Raw genomic sequence first — 14280 nt, forward strand, 5'->3', positions numbered from 1 at the left:
TCTCTGTAGTAAGCTCGGTTCTGCTCCCATATCTCTGTAGTAAGCTCGGTTCTGCTCCCATATCTCTGTAGTAAGCTCAGTTCTGCTCCCATATCTCTGTAGTAAGCTCGGTTCTGCTCCCATATCTCTGTAGTAAGCTCGGTTCTGCTCCCATATCTCTGTAGTAAGCTCGGTTCTGCTCCCATATCTATGCAGCAAGCTCAGTTCTGTTCCCATATCTCTGTACCAGCCTGTTTTTAAAGCCTGTTATGTCTGCTGCTTTAATGCAATGGTCAGAGGTAAGCAGGGAAAAGGAGGGCCACCGCAACTCGAGGGCCACTGCCTTGTGATTGCCCCCCAGGCTGAAAAGTGCCAGCCAGCCCCTGGACGACGTCATCTATAAGGTACCTGGACGTAAATGTTATTTTTGATACTAACTAATTTGTTTTATTTTTTATGTTAGGGGCATTAAAGGGAATGTCCAGGTTTGTAATGAGTCTGCAGTCATTCTTTGTGACTTCAGACTTCTGATTTCTCACAGTGCGCACTGCACGCTGTCAGGATTCTCTCGTGCCGGCGATTTACATACATGCGGTCACATGCTGACTAGACATGTGTGGCATCAGTCAATGAAAATGAACTGAGTGAGACCGGGCACGTCTAGTCGGAATGTGGCCAGAAGTATACAAATCGCATGCTTGTGCTGACATGACTGTCCACCGGCAAGGGAGAATCCTAAAAGTGTGCAGTGCATTAGTTGTGATAATTCAGATGCTGCGATGTCAGGATTCAGCTCTGCAGGTTCCAGTAGTCGTCACATGGACACTTCACTCATATGCGATTTTCATACTTGTGGTCCTGTGACAGCGAGCTTCTCTTCTGCTTCTCTCAGTTTTTCACTGAACATTGAGAGCAGTAGGGAGAGGAGCTTGTGGGCACATGACTGAGTGTGCAAATCGCATACGTCCTTGGCTGAGGGGGGGGCACCAAAATGAATTCTTGACCCGGGTGCCAGAAATCCTAGATACACCTCTGCTCTTAATACTTAACTGTACAGAGTGAAAGGTGATTATACCCTGCTGGAACTCTCTCTAGAAGACTTCTACGGCAACCAGGTTGGCTGCACCCATCTTCAATTGTTTACAAGATGTATGGAAATTTGCCTGACATTGAAGCTTTTCTTCAGAATTTAGACCTACCAATTAATTATTCTTTTTTTTTCTTTGAAATTCTTAAAAATATCTGACAACTATATTATTTATCTTTACATCCCAGAATCAACCTTCTAGGAAAGATGACTCAAGAGGACAAGTTTGGACAGTGTTGTAAAAAAAGCCATAAGATGAGACAAAAAATGTAATTTCTTGCTGTACTTTCACATTCCTTTAGTCCAACTCGGCATCACTACTAATGGAAACGATTCTTCTCTACTGAAATGATAGGACAGTTGATAGCAGTTAATCTACCGTAATACATTGTCATCCAATATACCCCTTCTACCGAGTCATCTCACTGTGCAATTATAAAGACTAACTAAAAATGTCATGCAAGGTCTACAATAGGTCATATTCTGATAATACATGCAATAGAACTGTAGTTTAAGCTATGCAGTTTTTTTTATTACATACAGTATGTTGTACTTCTTGTCATGCTGACATTTTGATGCTTTTTTATGAAAAATATATGCATCTATATCAAATATATACATGCAATGCTGTATAAATCATCTGTATTCTTCATTGTATGGAATGTGCATGTGAATGCAGCTCTAGGTATTTTCTCCTGTTGCAGAAGACTATGTGGTTAATACTCAGGTTTATTCCAAAGCTTTGTACTGTTTTGCCTGAACAGGAGACAAAGTTTGCTCCCATCATTTTTGTTTAATATTCACCATTGCCAAAGTCAATGGCGGCAGACTACGTGGCTGCTATGGGGTTCGTTATACTGTTTACAGGAATATATGGGGGCCATAATACTGTTTACAGGTCTATGTGGGGGCCATTAAAGTATATGGAGGTCTATGTGGTTGGACATTATACTGTTAGGAAACCTTTGTGGAGACCATTATACTCTTTGGAGGGCTATGTGTGGACCATTTTACTGTTTGCAGGACTATGTGGGGGCTGTTATACTGTTTGCAGATATATGTGGGGGGCATTGTACTGTTTGCAGGACTATGTTGGAGAGCCATTATACTTTTTGCAGGTCTATGTGGGGGGCGGCATTATACTGTTTGCAGGGCTGTGTTGGGGGCCATTATACTGTTAGGAGGGCTATGTGTGGACCATTATACTGTTTGGAGGGCTATGTGGTGGCCATTATACTGTATGTAGGCAATTATGAACTTATGAAAGTTTAAATTCTGCTCACCCTTATGATGATTCCCACAGCATTTGAAATGGTCCGAGCATGGAATAGCGTCTCTTCCAAAAATGGGACTCTTGCAAGAGAAGGTACGGAAAGATATTCAGCTCCGGAAATAAACTAAAAAATCTTCATTTATGTAGCTTACAAATGAAAAACAAAGCTTTCAGACAATTATACCGGTAATACCGGAGGAAGAGTGCCTGGAGCAACTGTTATTTTGATGCTAACCCTGACTCCCTCAACAGAAATAATAATAGTCAAAATAACAGTTGCTCCAGGCACTCTTCCTCCTGTATTACCAGTATATTGTCCGACAGCTTTGTTTTTCATTTTAAGCTACATAAATAAAGATTTTTGATTTTAATTCCGGAGCTGGATATCTTTCCATACCTTCTCTTGCATCTAAGCAATAATACAGTGTGAAAGTTTTTTTGTTGTCCATAATACTGTGTAGACAGCTGTGTGGGGATCAGTATGCTGTTTGGAGGCCTAGGTGGGGGCCATTATACTATTTGGAGGGCTAGTGGGGGCTGTTATACAGTGTGGATACTTGAATTAGGACCATCATAATAAGGGGAAGGGTGCGGGGGCCATTATAGTGTATGGAGGCCTATTATACTGCATGGAGGGCTGTGTGGCGATCACAGTTTGGGCATTATAACAGTATAATGTATAGGAATCACCACACTTTGCCAGGAAGGGTTGAAGGCAAGTGAGGTGTAGTAGGGTCATCCTACCGTGTGTGTGTGCAGGGTACTGTGGAAGAATTCAATGTGGGGGCGTTATACCATATTTCAGGGGGACACTATAGCTGGCATAGTACTCTATGATTTCTATATATGCCCCCTCAGTTTCAGTATCGAGCGCTGATGTCATAAGGTGAACGGAGTTCATAGCTGATGAACTCTGGTCACCTTTTGATGCTAGCGCTCAGCACTGAAACTGAATTCTCAGGCTTAGGGTCTCCTGGATTCAAGGCTGAGTGGTAGCATCATGTCACCGCTCAGCCATGCAATCCAAATTTAGCAGTGTTGGAGCATGTCGTTGGTCATATGGATTATCATTGAACAGGTGAGAAATATGGTGTTTTATTATTTTTAATTTTACAGTAAGTAAAACTTACCTATGCTGGAAAGGGCACAATAACCATGGAGCTTCCCAGCCTATTAACATCAGCTTACAGCTGTCTACTTTACCTCTGCTGGTTAACAAAAATAGGGGGGATCCCACGTAATTAATTTTTAGGGTCCCCCACTTTTTATAACAGCAAAGGCAAAGCAAACAGCTGGGGGCTGATAATATTAGGTTGGGAAGGTCTATGGTTATCTGGCCCTTCCCAGCCTAAAAATACCTGCTCACAGCTGTTTTGAATAAAATAATGAGGAAAGGGGCTCCAAAGAGCAATTTTGCACAGGACACCATTTAGCCTTATGCTGGCCTTGACTGTAAATCTCAAGTTTGTGCAATTGAAGCACAGACCACTGCAGGAGCGCTTTCCTGATAAGGGCATGCGCAAATGCCAGCTTCCATTTCGGGTCATCAGCTTTCTGAGAAGGGCAGAATGAAGAGTGTCTATGCAACAGTCCATGAGTTGAAGAAATGCTGGTTGATGCAAAAAGATAAATGAAATGGGTTACGGGGCCGATTTGCTGTGGGGCCGGAACTCAGTTCACTGTGCCCTGAAACCCCTGTTCTATACAGGAGTCAGACAGGTACGAGGTGTTCTGCTGTGGAGTTTGTTCCTTACTCACTATTCATTCAGTAGTTCTTCCTACCTGCTCATCCATGGGATCGGATCCAGCTGTAGCTTCAGACAAGACAGTAGATCTTGGGTACGGGTTAACAGGTGCAACTTTACTGTGCAATTCGGTTACACAAGGCTGCAGCATACAGAATAAAACATGGTCCCATTTTAGTGATGTTTCCTTTCTTTACTGGCCTGTCAGTTTTCATCTCCTTTCTGCCTGATTCGTCCCTAGCCCAACTGTCTTAGCTGGCCCTAGGGACTCTCTTTCTGGCATAACAGCTTCCCTGAGGACCACCATCCTTCCCTTTCTCTGCGACCCGGCCGACATCTTCCTCACAGGGGGAAAGGGGTATGGCTCTTAATTCCTCTTCCATACCTCAAGCCCAAGACTGTCCAGGTGTCCAGACGAAACTTTGGACTTGTCCTTATGCTGTGGAGAAACCTGAACTAACAGCACTTGTTCGGCTCTGCCTCTCTTTGCACCTGTTGAATCTGACTTGTCTAGCTTTGCTTCTTCTCCCTGACACCTAATTTGGCTCTCTTCTCCTATCCACCTCCAGAACTCTTATTGACCCGGAAACCTTTTCTTATACAAACTCACTCATCTAACCCCTCCCAGACTATGGGCTAGTCCCAACACTATTAACTACCTACAGTGCTGTGTAGTGCAAGCTATATTGCTATAACTTGTGTGGTTCCCCTAGTGGACAAACCTCCCGCATTCCTAGGGACGGCCATCAGGTAAAACCTAGAGGAGAACCGAAACACAAAACCAGCCATAGGAATACAATAAAAAAAAATGTATCACACATTAAAACAGCATACATCATTATGCAACCCCTTGTTGCCACAGCGTCTTCATCGACCCTAACTTTCCCCTCCCTACACAGTGACTCCATGCGCATCAGAAAATCAACCAAAGGATGGTTAGAATGGTTAAAAAGGAGTAATATTTGTGGTTTGGAATGGCAAAGTGAAAAGTCCTTCCCTTAACCCTATTGAGATGCTGTGACATGATCTGAAGAGGGCTATACATGCAATTCATTCTTGAAATATTGAGGAACTGAAACAATTGCAGGGAAGAATGGTGCAAAATCCTCCTTATTATAGAGCAAATCTTATTAGCTGCTTCTGGAAATATTTGGAGAAGACCGCTACTAACCGGAGATATTGAGATTAAGGCTCCACTTACTTTTTCACTTGATGTGCCAAATAAAAGTCATGAATGATTCAACGGTTTGTGATTTTAATTAAATAGACAGTCTATAATTGCAACTTCGATAACAATCAGACACATTAGTAACCAATGAGATTATTACAAAAGGTTCACTTACTTTTATTCCACATCTATTTTTTTTTATCAATTTAGCATAATATGTTTACATTTCAAAGTAATGCTGAAGAATTTGGTGCTAATTTGGTTTTCGGGCATGAATAAAATATATACCATCATAATCAACAACATCCATCATTGTTTTATCCACACGTGGAGTAAACACAGCTTTTTCAATCTGGTAACCGGCCCCTTTGAAGGCCATCTCCAGATTTTCCTTTTTTGAGGACATTACACTAAACCGCTTGTCACCAACGTGATAAAAAGTAGCATTTAGACCACTTAGAACTAGAAGGTGACCTCCAGGTTTTATCAAGTCCTTGAAATTTTTCAGAACTTCGCAGTATGACTTTAAGTCTTTACACGGAGCTTCGAGACAGAGACAACACAGGAGACAATCCACTGGTGGTACAACGACGGGGTCGAAAGGGTTTCTCTTAAGAGCGTCACATTTCAGGAATTCTTTCACCTTACTGCGGAGTTTCTCTGCCTTTTTTTCACAATCTCCCCTTTAAAACATGCAAGAATATTATTTCACTTATTGATCTGCTAATGAAAAGTAGACAACCGACAACTAGATGCCAGACAATATGGACACCATACAGTAATACACATTCCCCTTGAAAAAGCACATGGGCGAAACGCGCGTTTAGGGCATTTGCAGTGGTGTCAGTGACCTGGCATTTGATATTATGGGTAAGCACTGAGCATATAATATCGTCACTTGTATGACCCAATTGATTCACTAGAGACCCAATACACTAGAGATACATTCTTGAAATGTTCACTGGCAAATATTGTTTTTGGATGACCCGCACCTTTTTGTCTGATGTGACACCATTGCCTTATATTATCTTTTGACTTACCACCGCTGCATCGTTCTATACTTGATATATCCTCTTTGTTGTTAACCTCATGCATATGTCCTTTATTTTTGAGATATATGTTTTTTAACCTATGTTCAATAAACAATAAACTTTATTGATTTTATTTTTTGTGCTAGTGGTTTATGGATAATTGGTATCCATCTCTAGGCTATATACAGTAATAGTGGGTTTTCGTCTTCGATCCACTACAATGAGTTTAAATGGAGAGCTATTCCAAAAGAATGACTTTCCCTTTGGTGGATGGGAGACATCAATGTATTACATGGATAACTATTCATTTGAATGCTACTACTACATTTCATCTGTAACAGTTACAATAGAGGGGTCATCTGGTCTCTTTCCTGACATGGCAATTTGTCTGCTTCGCTACTTAGTGCTCACTTTGCTTGGGATAGATACAGAGAAGACAGGCTAACGGAGCGCCACGCTGGCGGTCAAGGGAGATGTTGATTGAGAAAGGTCCGATGCAGCTCCTGCCGGGTGCCTCAGGAGAGGAATAAACAGTGAGTTGCAAGATACTCCGGTCACATGGGAGTGCACAGGACACAGATGAAAGGATTAAAAGTTTCTTTGTTTATTGAAATCCACAACGTGTTTCGACGGAACAGCTCCGTCTTCATCAGGTGGCAGTATACAGAGAGTGGGCCAGAGTGAGTATATAAAGGAGCACCAACCAATGAGATTTAAGGAGCATTTGTTCAGAACACATGATTAGATGGGATCACATGATTAATTAAGATACAAGTCGCAAACGCAGTTTAAAAACTTATATATCAAAAAAGGTAAAAAAGAAAGGATATAGCATAATAATATAAAATCAAATAGAATAAAAACAATAAAATGCATAAAAATAATAAGAGAACGGGGCAAAAGTGCAGGCATTATGTGACCTTTTCAATGATGAGATTTAACCCCTCAGGTGCCAGTGTGCCGAGTTTAAAAATCCAATAACTTTCTCTTCTTACTAAATTGGTAAAGCGATCAGGCATATCATTTGGTATCTGATCTATGATGGTAAGCTTTAGTGAACTTAGGTTCCTATTATGTACTGCTAGAAAGTGTTTTGACAGACTATGCATTAAATACCCATTCCGGATGTTCTGACGGTGTTTATTCATCCTTGCATGCATAGCCTGTATCGTCCGCCCGACATATTGCAGCCCACAACCACATTCGATCAGATAAACTACATAGCTAGAGTGGCAATTTACATGGCAGTTAATATTAAAACTGATGCCCGTAGTGTATGACCGAAATTCTTTCGCTCCATTACTGATGGAACCACAACATAAACACTTAGCTGCCCTGCAAGCAAAGCAACCCGGATTATGGTGTGTCCGGCAACTGGATGTGGATGAACACTTACGAGTTACGTTGCTGGGAGCAACGATGTTACAAAGGGTGCGATTTTTTCTGAAGATGGTTCTAAGTTGCGCAGGAATGCATTTAAGTTTGAGTATAAAGTGACAAAATATTGAAACGTTCAAGGGGTACTTTTTCAAGGCAGTGTATAAAGTTGCAGAAAAGTTGATTAAAACTTTTTACCTATTTCCTTCTAGCTCACATACAGATTTGATGATGTGAGACCAATCAAAAGCATCTGGATCCTTCTTCAGCCATTTTTCGAATTCAACACGATTTTGATCAAGTAAGTCTGAAACGATGATTTTATCAAACACTTCACAAGCGGAGAGGAGATGATGAATGGAGGGTCCAGTTCCAAAATCAAGCAGTGTGTTCCCTCTTACTCCACCTTGCAAAAAAAAATTAAAATATCAGGTAAAAAAGGAATATTAGAAATTCCAAATTAAAGCCAGTTCTATGCAAGAGTAAAAGGGATGTTTATCAGGGTTATGCCAATTTTCATTATGTGCAAATTTACCAGTTGATTACTTCTATTGTCATTCTGCAGTTTTTTATCTGACCCCTAATATGATCCATTCACTGTAGATTATTTATAAGAGGGGTAGGTTCAGTTTTGCTTGTGTGGGGTCCAAAACTCATTACTAAAGATGAGATATTGATGGTGGGCTCTTTCTTAGATATAACATAGGATGTAGTGGCCACTTGTGGTACAATGGTTTCCATGACATGAAGAAAGGAAAAAGGGGTACACATGGTTTACGTCAAGATCTTTGCTCACAAAAAGGCAATGCGCTTAGTGGTCCTCAGCATTACGTGAGGCAATGAGGTTTTGAAAAGTTTCATATGAGACTATGGCCTGACTGGAGCAGAGATAGACAATTGGTACGTGTGACAGTAGGTTTTCTCTATCGTACCTTCAGCATCACACAGGCATGTAAAGAAATCTGTTTTCGTGGGTTGAAACCTCTAATGAACACATCTTTAAATTTAGTAAGAATCTCCAATCTGTGCATTTCTCCTCTGCCTCAGCTGTCTTATGCATCGGGTTATTAAATTAACCCAGTATGCCCCCTAGATGTCCCCCTTGTAGAGCTCTTAAGGTGTCTAACACTTACCTAACCCAGCTCTGCTATTGTTGGGCACTGCAGCAATTATACATCGTGTGACAAATACTCTTCTGTTGCTCCAACATGTTGTCCGCACACTCGGGCTTTTTATCTATTGCTACTCAAGGTGATTACTACAGACTTAGCTCTGCTGCTACGTGGTTCACTGCTGACCGTAAGCATGGCTCTGCTACTTCAAGATGCTTGACTGCTGACTCAGCTCTGTTGCTCCAAGGTAGTGTTGCTCGCTTGACTTTGTTTCTCCACATTACATAGTAACATAGTAACATAGTTATTAAGGTTGAAGGAAGACTTTAAGTCCATCTAGTTCATCCGATAGCCTAACCTAACATGCCCTAACATGTTGATCCACATTGCCTAACTGCCATCTCAGCGCTGCTGTTCCAAAGTGGTGCCCACACATTTTGCTCTGCTACTGCATGGTACCTGTCTGTCATATCAGCTCTGATGTTCAAATGAGCTGTCCACATCTTCTGCTTGGCTACAAGGTACCAGTCTTCCATCTTAGCTCTGCTGTTTTCAAGTTCTATTTGCACATTTGACTCTGCTGTACTAAGATGTCAGGCAACATACGTTGACTTGCTGCGCCAAGATGATGTCTGCACACTCATGTCTGCTTATCCAAGGTGCCTGTACTTATTTCTTAATCCACTGATCCACTTGCCATTCGATATATCCAGATCTACTGATACCTGGTGCTCCATGTGCCATCTGGGCTATTAAACTCCACTGCATCAACACCTCTGATCCGTGCTGCTCATCCCGACCTACAGCTTAGCAAATCCACCTCACCAGGTGATCCATAACATTAGCACCCACGATGTTTACATGAAAGTGGAAAAGTACTCCAGTAAAGTAGCCATATGAGTAATAATGACACTATAAATGTCAAAATTGAACCTTTCGAGTAATAAACAATCTCTGAATTTCTCACCTTTGATGAAAGTTTCATGTAAATTTTTTATAACAAATTCCATAAAGTCTCCAGAATGGATTCCGCTTCGTGCCCCATAGTACGTCTGTAAGTAAACTTTGGGGTCAAATTCATCAATGTACTGTTGCTGGGAGGTAAAAGTAGTAGCCATGATGTTCTGTCCTCAGGATTATCTGCTAGATGCTTCTGAAACGGCCTGTGATACAAATAAATCTTATGTATTTTATCAATTAAATATCATCATCAGAACACTCGTACTTGATTGGCCTAGTCTCATTCGATTTACGGTAGACACTAGTGCACGCTGATTATTTTTTCACCTGCAGATTCGATTAATGAAAAAAAAATCATGCATCTGCCGCGCCCCAATAAATAACATTGGTCTGAGTGCCGTCTGTATTTTTCATGGATAACACTTGGATCGAATATATAACAGTGCGAACGAGCTCTAACAGAGGCAGCTTTTGTTTTTTCTGAATGCGGATTATTTTCCTGCCATTTATTAAGATATATATTACTTTCCAAGGAGCATAAAAGACAGCAGCTAAAAGCACTGGACACATCATGATATTATCCACCACTAACCATGGCATCAGAAAAGGTTGGTGACAGGCACAGACAAACTTATGAGAAGGAAATTTTGATATTTACCTATAGATTTCCATCTATAATTTGGCCAACTGTGCTCCACATCTCACATCTTTCCTGCTTTCTTATGAATGATAAAAAGTTTCAAAGATTAAAGATTAGCCAATGAACTTTATTCTGAATTTTACAACCTTCCTGAACTCTTCTGAACTGTATTGCGCACATGTTTCGTCTCCTGTCACTTTTTTTTTTTTTTTAACCATGAGCAATTCAAATGCAAAATGCTCATTTTTCAGGCGGCTAGGAACCCGGACACTCTTAATACTTAACTGTACAGAGTGAAAGGTGACTATACCCTGCTGGAACTCTCTAGAACACTTTTCTACAGCAACCAGGTCGGCTGCACTCATCTTCAATTGTTTACAAGATATATGGAAATTTGCCTGCAGAACCCAAGGCGGTAAAAGGCTTTACTTTTAATAGTCATATTAATACTTTCCTGCTGTGCTCAGAGAAGTGCCACTCTATCTTCTTTTATTCCCTATGTAGTATATACAGCATAAACATTACAAACCTCTGAGCACTAAATGCCCTCATCTGGGTGATGTAACATGATGAAAAGTCTGAAGTCATTGCTTGCATTAACTGCCGTTAATATATTTACACAGATGAGTCCTTACTTACCTTTTCTCATGTCTTGAAATATCCTGAGATGAGTGGAGCGAGGCGTCTAGTGTAGGAGTATATAACGAGGTTTCTGTATAGTGGTAGATAGGCGTTCACAAACTTTACAGAGAGGTAAAAGTGGACATTGATTAACAGGCTACTTCATACCTATCAGCTTTATGTCAACATGCAACTCATTACAGTATTGAATCACTTATTACACTTTTCTCCTAATTTTTCCAGCAACTGGCACCTACCTGGCACAACGACTGCTATCTGTGCATTCAGAAAATCAAGTTAATATTTCTGAGTTCGTGTCCTGAAGCTTTTGTGGTTGGGAAGAAGTAGAGACTTAGAGATCTTAATTAGTGATGAATGAATGTACTGGGATAAGGTCTTATCCAAGCATGTTCGAGTGCTAACCAAGTGACTTTGGCGTGCTCGAAAAATATGTTCCAGTTCCCGCAGCTACATGTCTTGTGGCTATTGAACAGCCACAACACATGTAGGGATTACATGTTTGTTAGGCAGTCGCTGCATGTGTTGCGGCTAACAGCCACGAGACATGCAGCCGTGGGAACTCAGACATGTTTTTCGAGCATGTCACTTGGTTAGCACCTGAGCATGCTCTGATATCACCTTATCCCAGCACATTCGCTCATCACTAGTCTTTATATATCTGACCTACTACACATACATAATTGTTTGTCAAAAGTTTTCGAAATTCTAAAACTTTCTGCCCCAGTGAACCCAGGTGCCTGGTGCAAGCTGAGAATATAAAGGCATCAGCTTGCTTGGGGAGGCGACTCAAAAACGTGTTTTCCTTGGCAGAAAAGGGCATGTCATTAGGGTATTATATTTTTCCACATTTAATGAGACCTGGGACAGACATTTGGGTCCCTACGGAAAGATGTAACTAGACTTTTCGGAAAGGAAAAATTTTAGTCTAAGACCGTGCTTAGATCGGAAAACCCAGACTGACCGCCAGGTCTCCTGACGTGAGCAAGCTGCTTAATTTATGGTTATGAACTAGTTAACTAAGGTTGGATCTTCCAATCTGAGCATGGTCCGTGCTTCATTGATGTATAAAGCCAACTGCTGTAATTAATTTTTCCGAATTGGAGGCAAAATATAACTACTTTGTTAATTGGCTCTGCTGGTAAAGAAGATGCTTCTAATTTTAAAAGCGTGACGAGGAGGTCTGCAATGTGGCATGTGTCTTGTTTGGTGGTCTTGCCCCTTCCCCCAAAACACTGTTTTTGGAATTTAGTAATATTCTGTAAGATGGAAAAAAAATTATTGCTGCAAAGAAAGTTTGCCAAAATGTTGACACTGTGTACAGGTCCTTCTCAAAAAATTAGCATATAGTGTTAAATTTCATTATTTACCATAATGTAATGATTACAATTAAACTTTCATATATTATAGATTCATTATCCACCAACTGAAATTTGTCAGGTCTTTTATTGTTTTAATACTGATGATTTTGGCATACAACTCCTGATAACCCAAAAAACCTGTCTCAATAAATTAGCATATCAAGAAATGGTTCTCTAAACGACCTATTACCCTAATCTTCTGAATCAACTAATTAACTCTAAACACATGCAAAAGATACCTGAGGCTTTTAAAAACTCCCTGCCTGGTTCATTACTCAAAACCCCCATCATGGGTAAGACTAGCGACCTGACAGATGTCAAGAAGGCCATCATTGACACCCTCAAGCAAGAGGGTAAGACCCAGAAAGAAATTTCTCAACAAATAGGCTGTTCCCAGAGTGCTGTATCAAGGCACCTCAATGGTAAGTCTGTTGGAAGGAAACAATGTGGCAGAAAACGCTGTACAACGAGAAGAGGTGACCGGACCCTGAGGAAGATTGTGGAGAAGGACCGATTCCAGACCTTGGGGAACCTGAGGAAGCAGTGGACTGAGTCTGGTGTGGAAACATCCAGAGCCACCGTGCACAGGCGTGTGCAGGAAATGGGCTACAGGTGCCGCATTCCCCAGGTAAAGCCACTTTTTGGGCTACAGAGAAGCAGCACTGGACTGTTGCTAAGTGGTCCCAAGTACTTTTTTCTGATGAAAGCAAATTTTGCATGTCATTCGGAAATCAAGGTGCCAGAGTCTGGAGGAAGAATGGGGAGAAGGAAATGCCAAAATGCCTGGTCCAGTGTCAAGTACCCACAGTCAGTGATGGTGTGGGGTGCCATGTCAGCTGCTGGTGTTGGTCCACTGTGTTTCATCAAGGGCAGGGTCAATGCAGCTAGCTATCAGGAGATTTTGGAGCACTTCATGCTTCCATCGGCTGAAATGCTTTATGGAGATGAAGATTTCATTTTTCAGCACGACCTGGCACCTGCTCACAGTGCCAAAACCACTGGTAAATGGTTTACTGACCATGGTATTACTGTGCTCAATTGGCCAGCCAACTCTCCTGACCTGAACCCCATAGAGAATCTGTGGGATATTGTGAAGAGAAAGTTGAGAGACGCAAGACCCAACACTCTGGATGAGCTTAAGGCCGCTATTGAAGCATCCTGGGCCTCCATAACATCTCAGCAGTGTCACAGGCTGATTGCCTCCATGCCACGCCGCATTGAAGCAGTCATTTCTGCCAAAGGATTCCCGACCAAGTATTGAGTGCATAACTGAACATTATTATTTGATGGTTTTTTTGTTTGTTATTAAAAAACACTTTGATTTGATTGGCCGGGGGAAATATGCTAATTTATTGAGACAGGTTTTTTGGGTTATCAGGAGTTGTATGCCAAAATCATCAGTATTAAAACAATAAAAGACCTGACAAATTTCAGTTGGTGGATAATTAATCTATAATATATGAAAGTTTAATTGTAATCATTACATTATGGTAAATAATGAAATTTAACACTATATGCTAATTTTTTGAGAAGGACCTGTATATATCAAATTAACACGCCCTAATAGTTGTGGTTTTTGGCCACCAAGGACAACTTTAAACTTTGACCGTTTATACCTTTGTATTTTGTCCTATCTCTTCTCTGAGAATGGGTAGAATTTTTTGTACATTTTTAATTGTTGCTTTGTTATAAAACAAATAAAACATTTTTAGTAGAACAAATACATAGAAAGCAACTAAAATTAACTTATTACAAAGTACTCATGATTGTTTATTGCAAACAGTTTCACATTTAAAGTATACACCCATACAACGTCACACCATCCCCCACCTCACAATCTGTCCAGATTTTCTCATGTTTCTGAAGTCATTTTCTAGTAATTTTGAATCATTTACAGCATTTTCTAAA

At 40.8% G+C, this 14280-nt stretch overlaps 1 protein-coding gene across 1 annotated transcript; it reads right to left on the reverse strand.

Moving 5' to 3' along the window:
- Positions 1 to 4180: 4180 nt before the first annotated feature.
- On the reverse strand, positions 4181 to 11337 carry LOC143768812 (nicotinamide N-methyltransferase-like). The gene is made up of 5 exons (XM_077257449.1): positions 11251 to 11337; positions 11012 to 11113; positions 9740 to 9935; positions 7859 to 8066; positions 4181 to 5935 (listed from the first exon to the last, which is right to left on the reverse strand). The coding sequence occupies exons 3-5, from the start codon at positions 9888 to 9890 to the stop codon at positions 5506 to 5508; spliced, it is 789 nt and encodes a 262-aa protein (XP_077113564.1). The 5' UTR covers positions 9891 to 9935; positions 11012 to 11113; positions 11251 to 11337; the 3' UTR covers positions 4181 to 5505.
- Between the last annotated feature and the right edge of the window lie 2943 nt (positions 11338 to 14280).

The sequence above is a fragment of the Ranitomeya variabilis genome, chromosome 4 (genome assembly GCF_051348905.1).
Source record: "Ranitomeya variabilis isolate aRanVar5 chromosome 4, aRanVar5.hap1, whole genome shotgun sequence".
NCBI classification, from domain to species: domain Eukaryota; kingdom Metazoa; phylum Chordata; class Amphibia; order Anura; family Dendrobatidae; genus Ranitomeya; species Ranitomeya variabilis.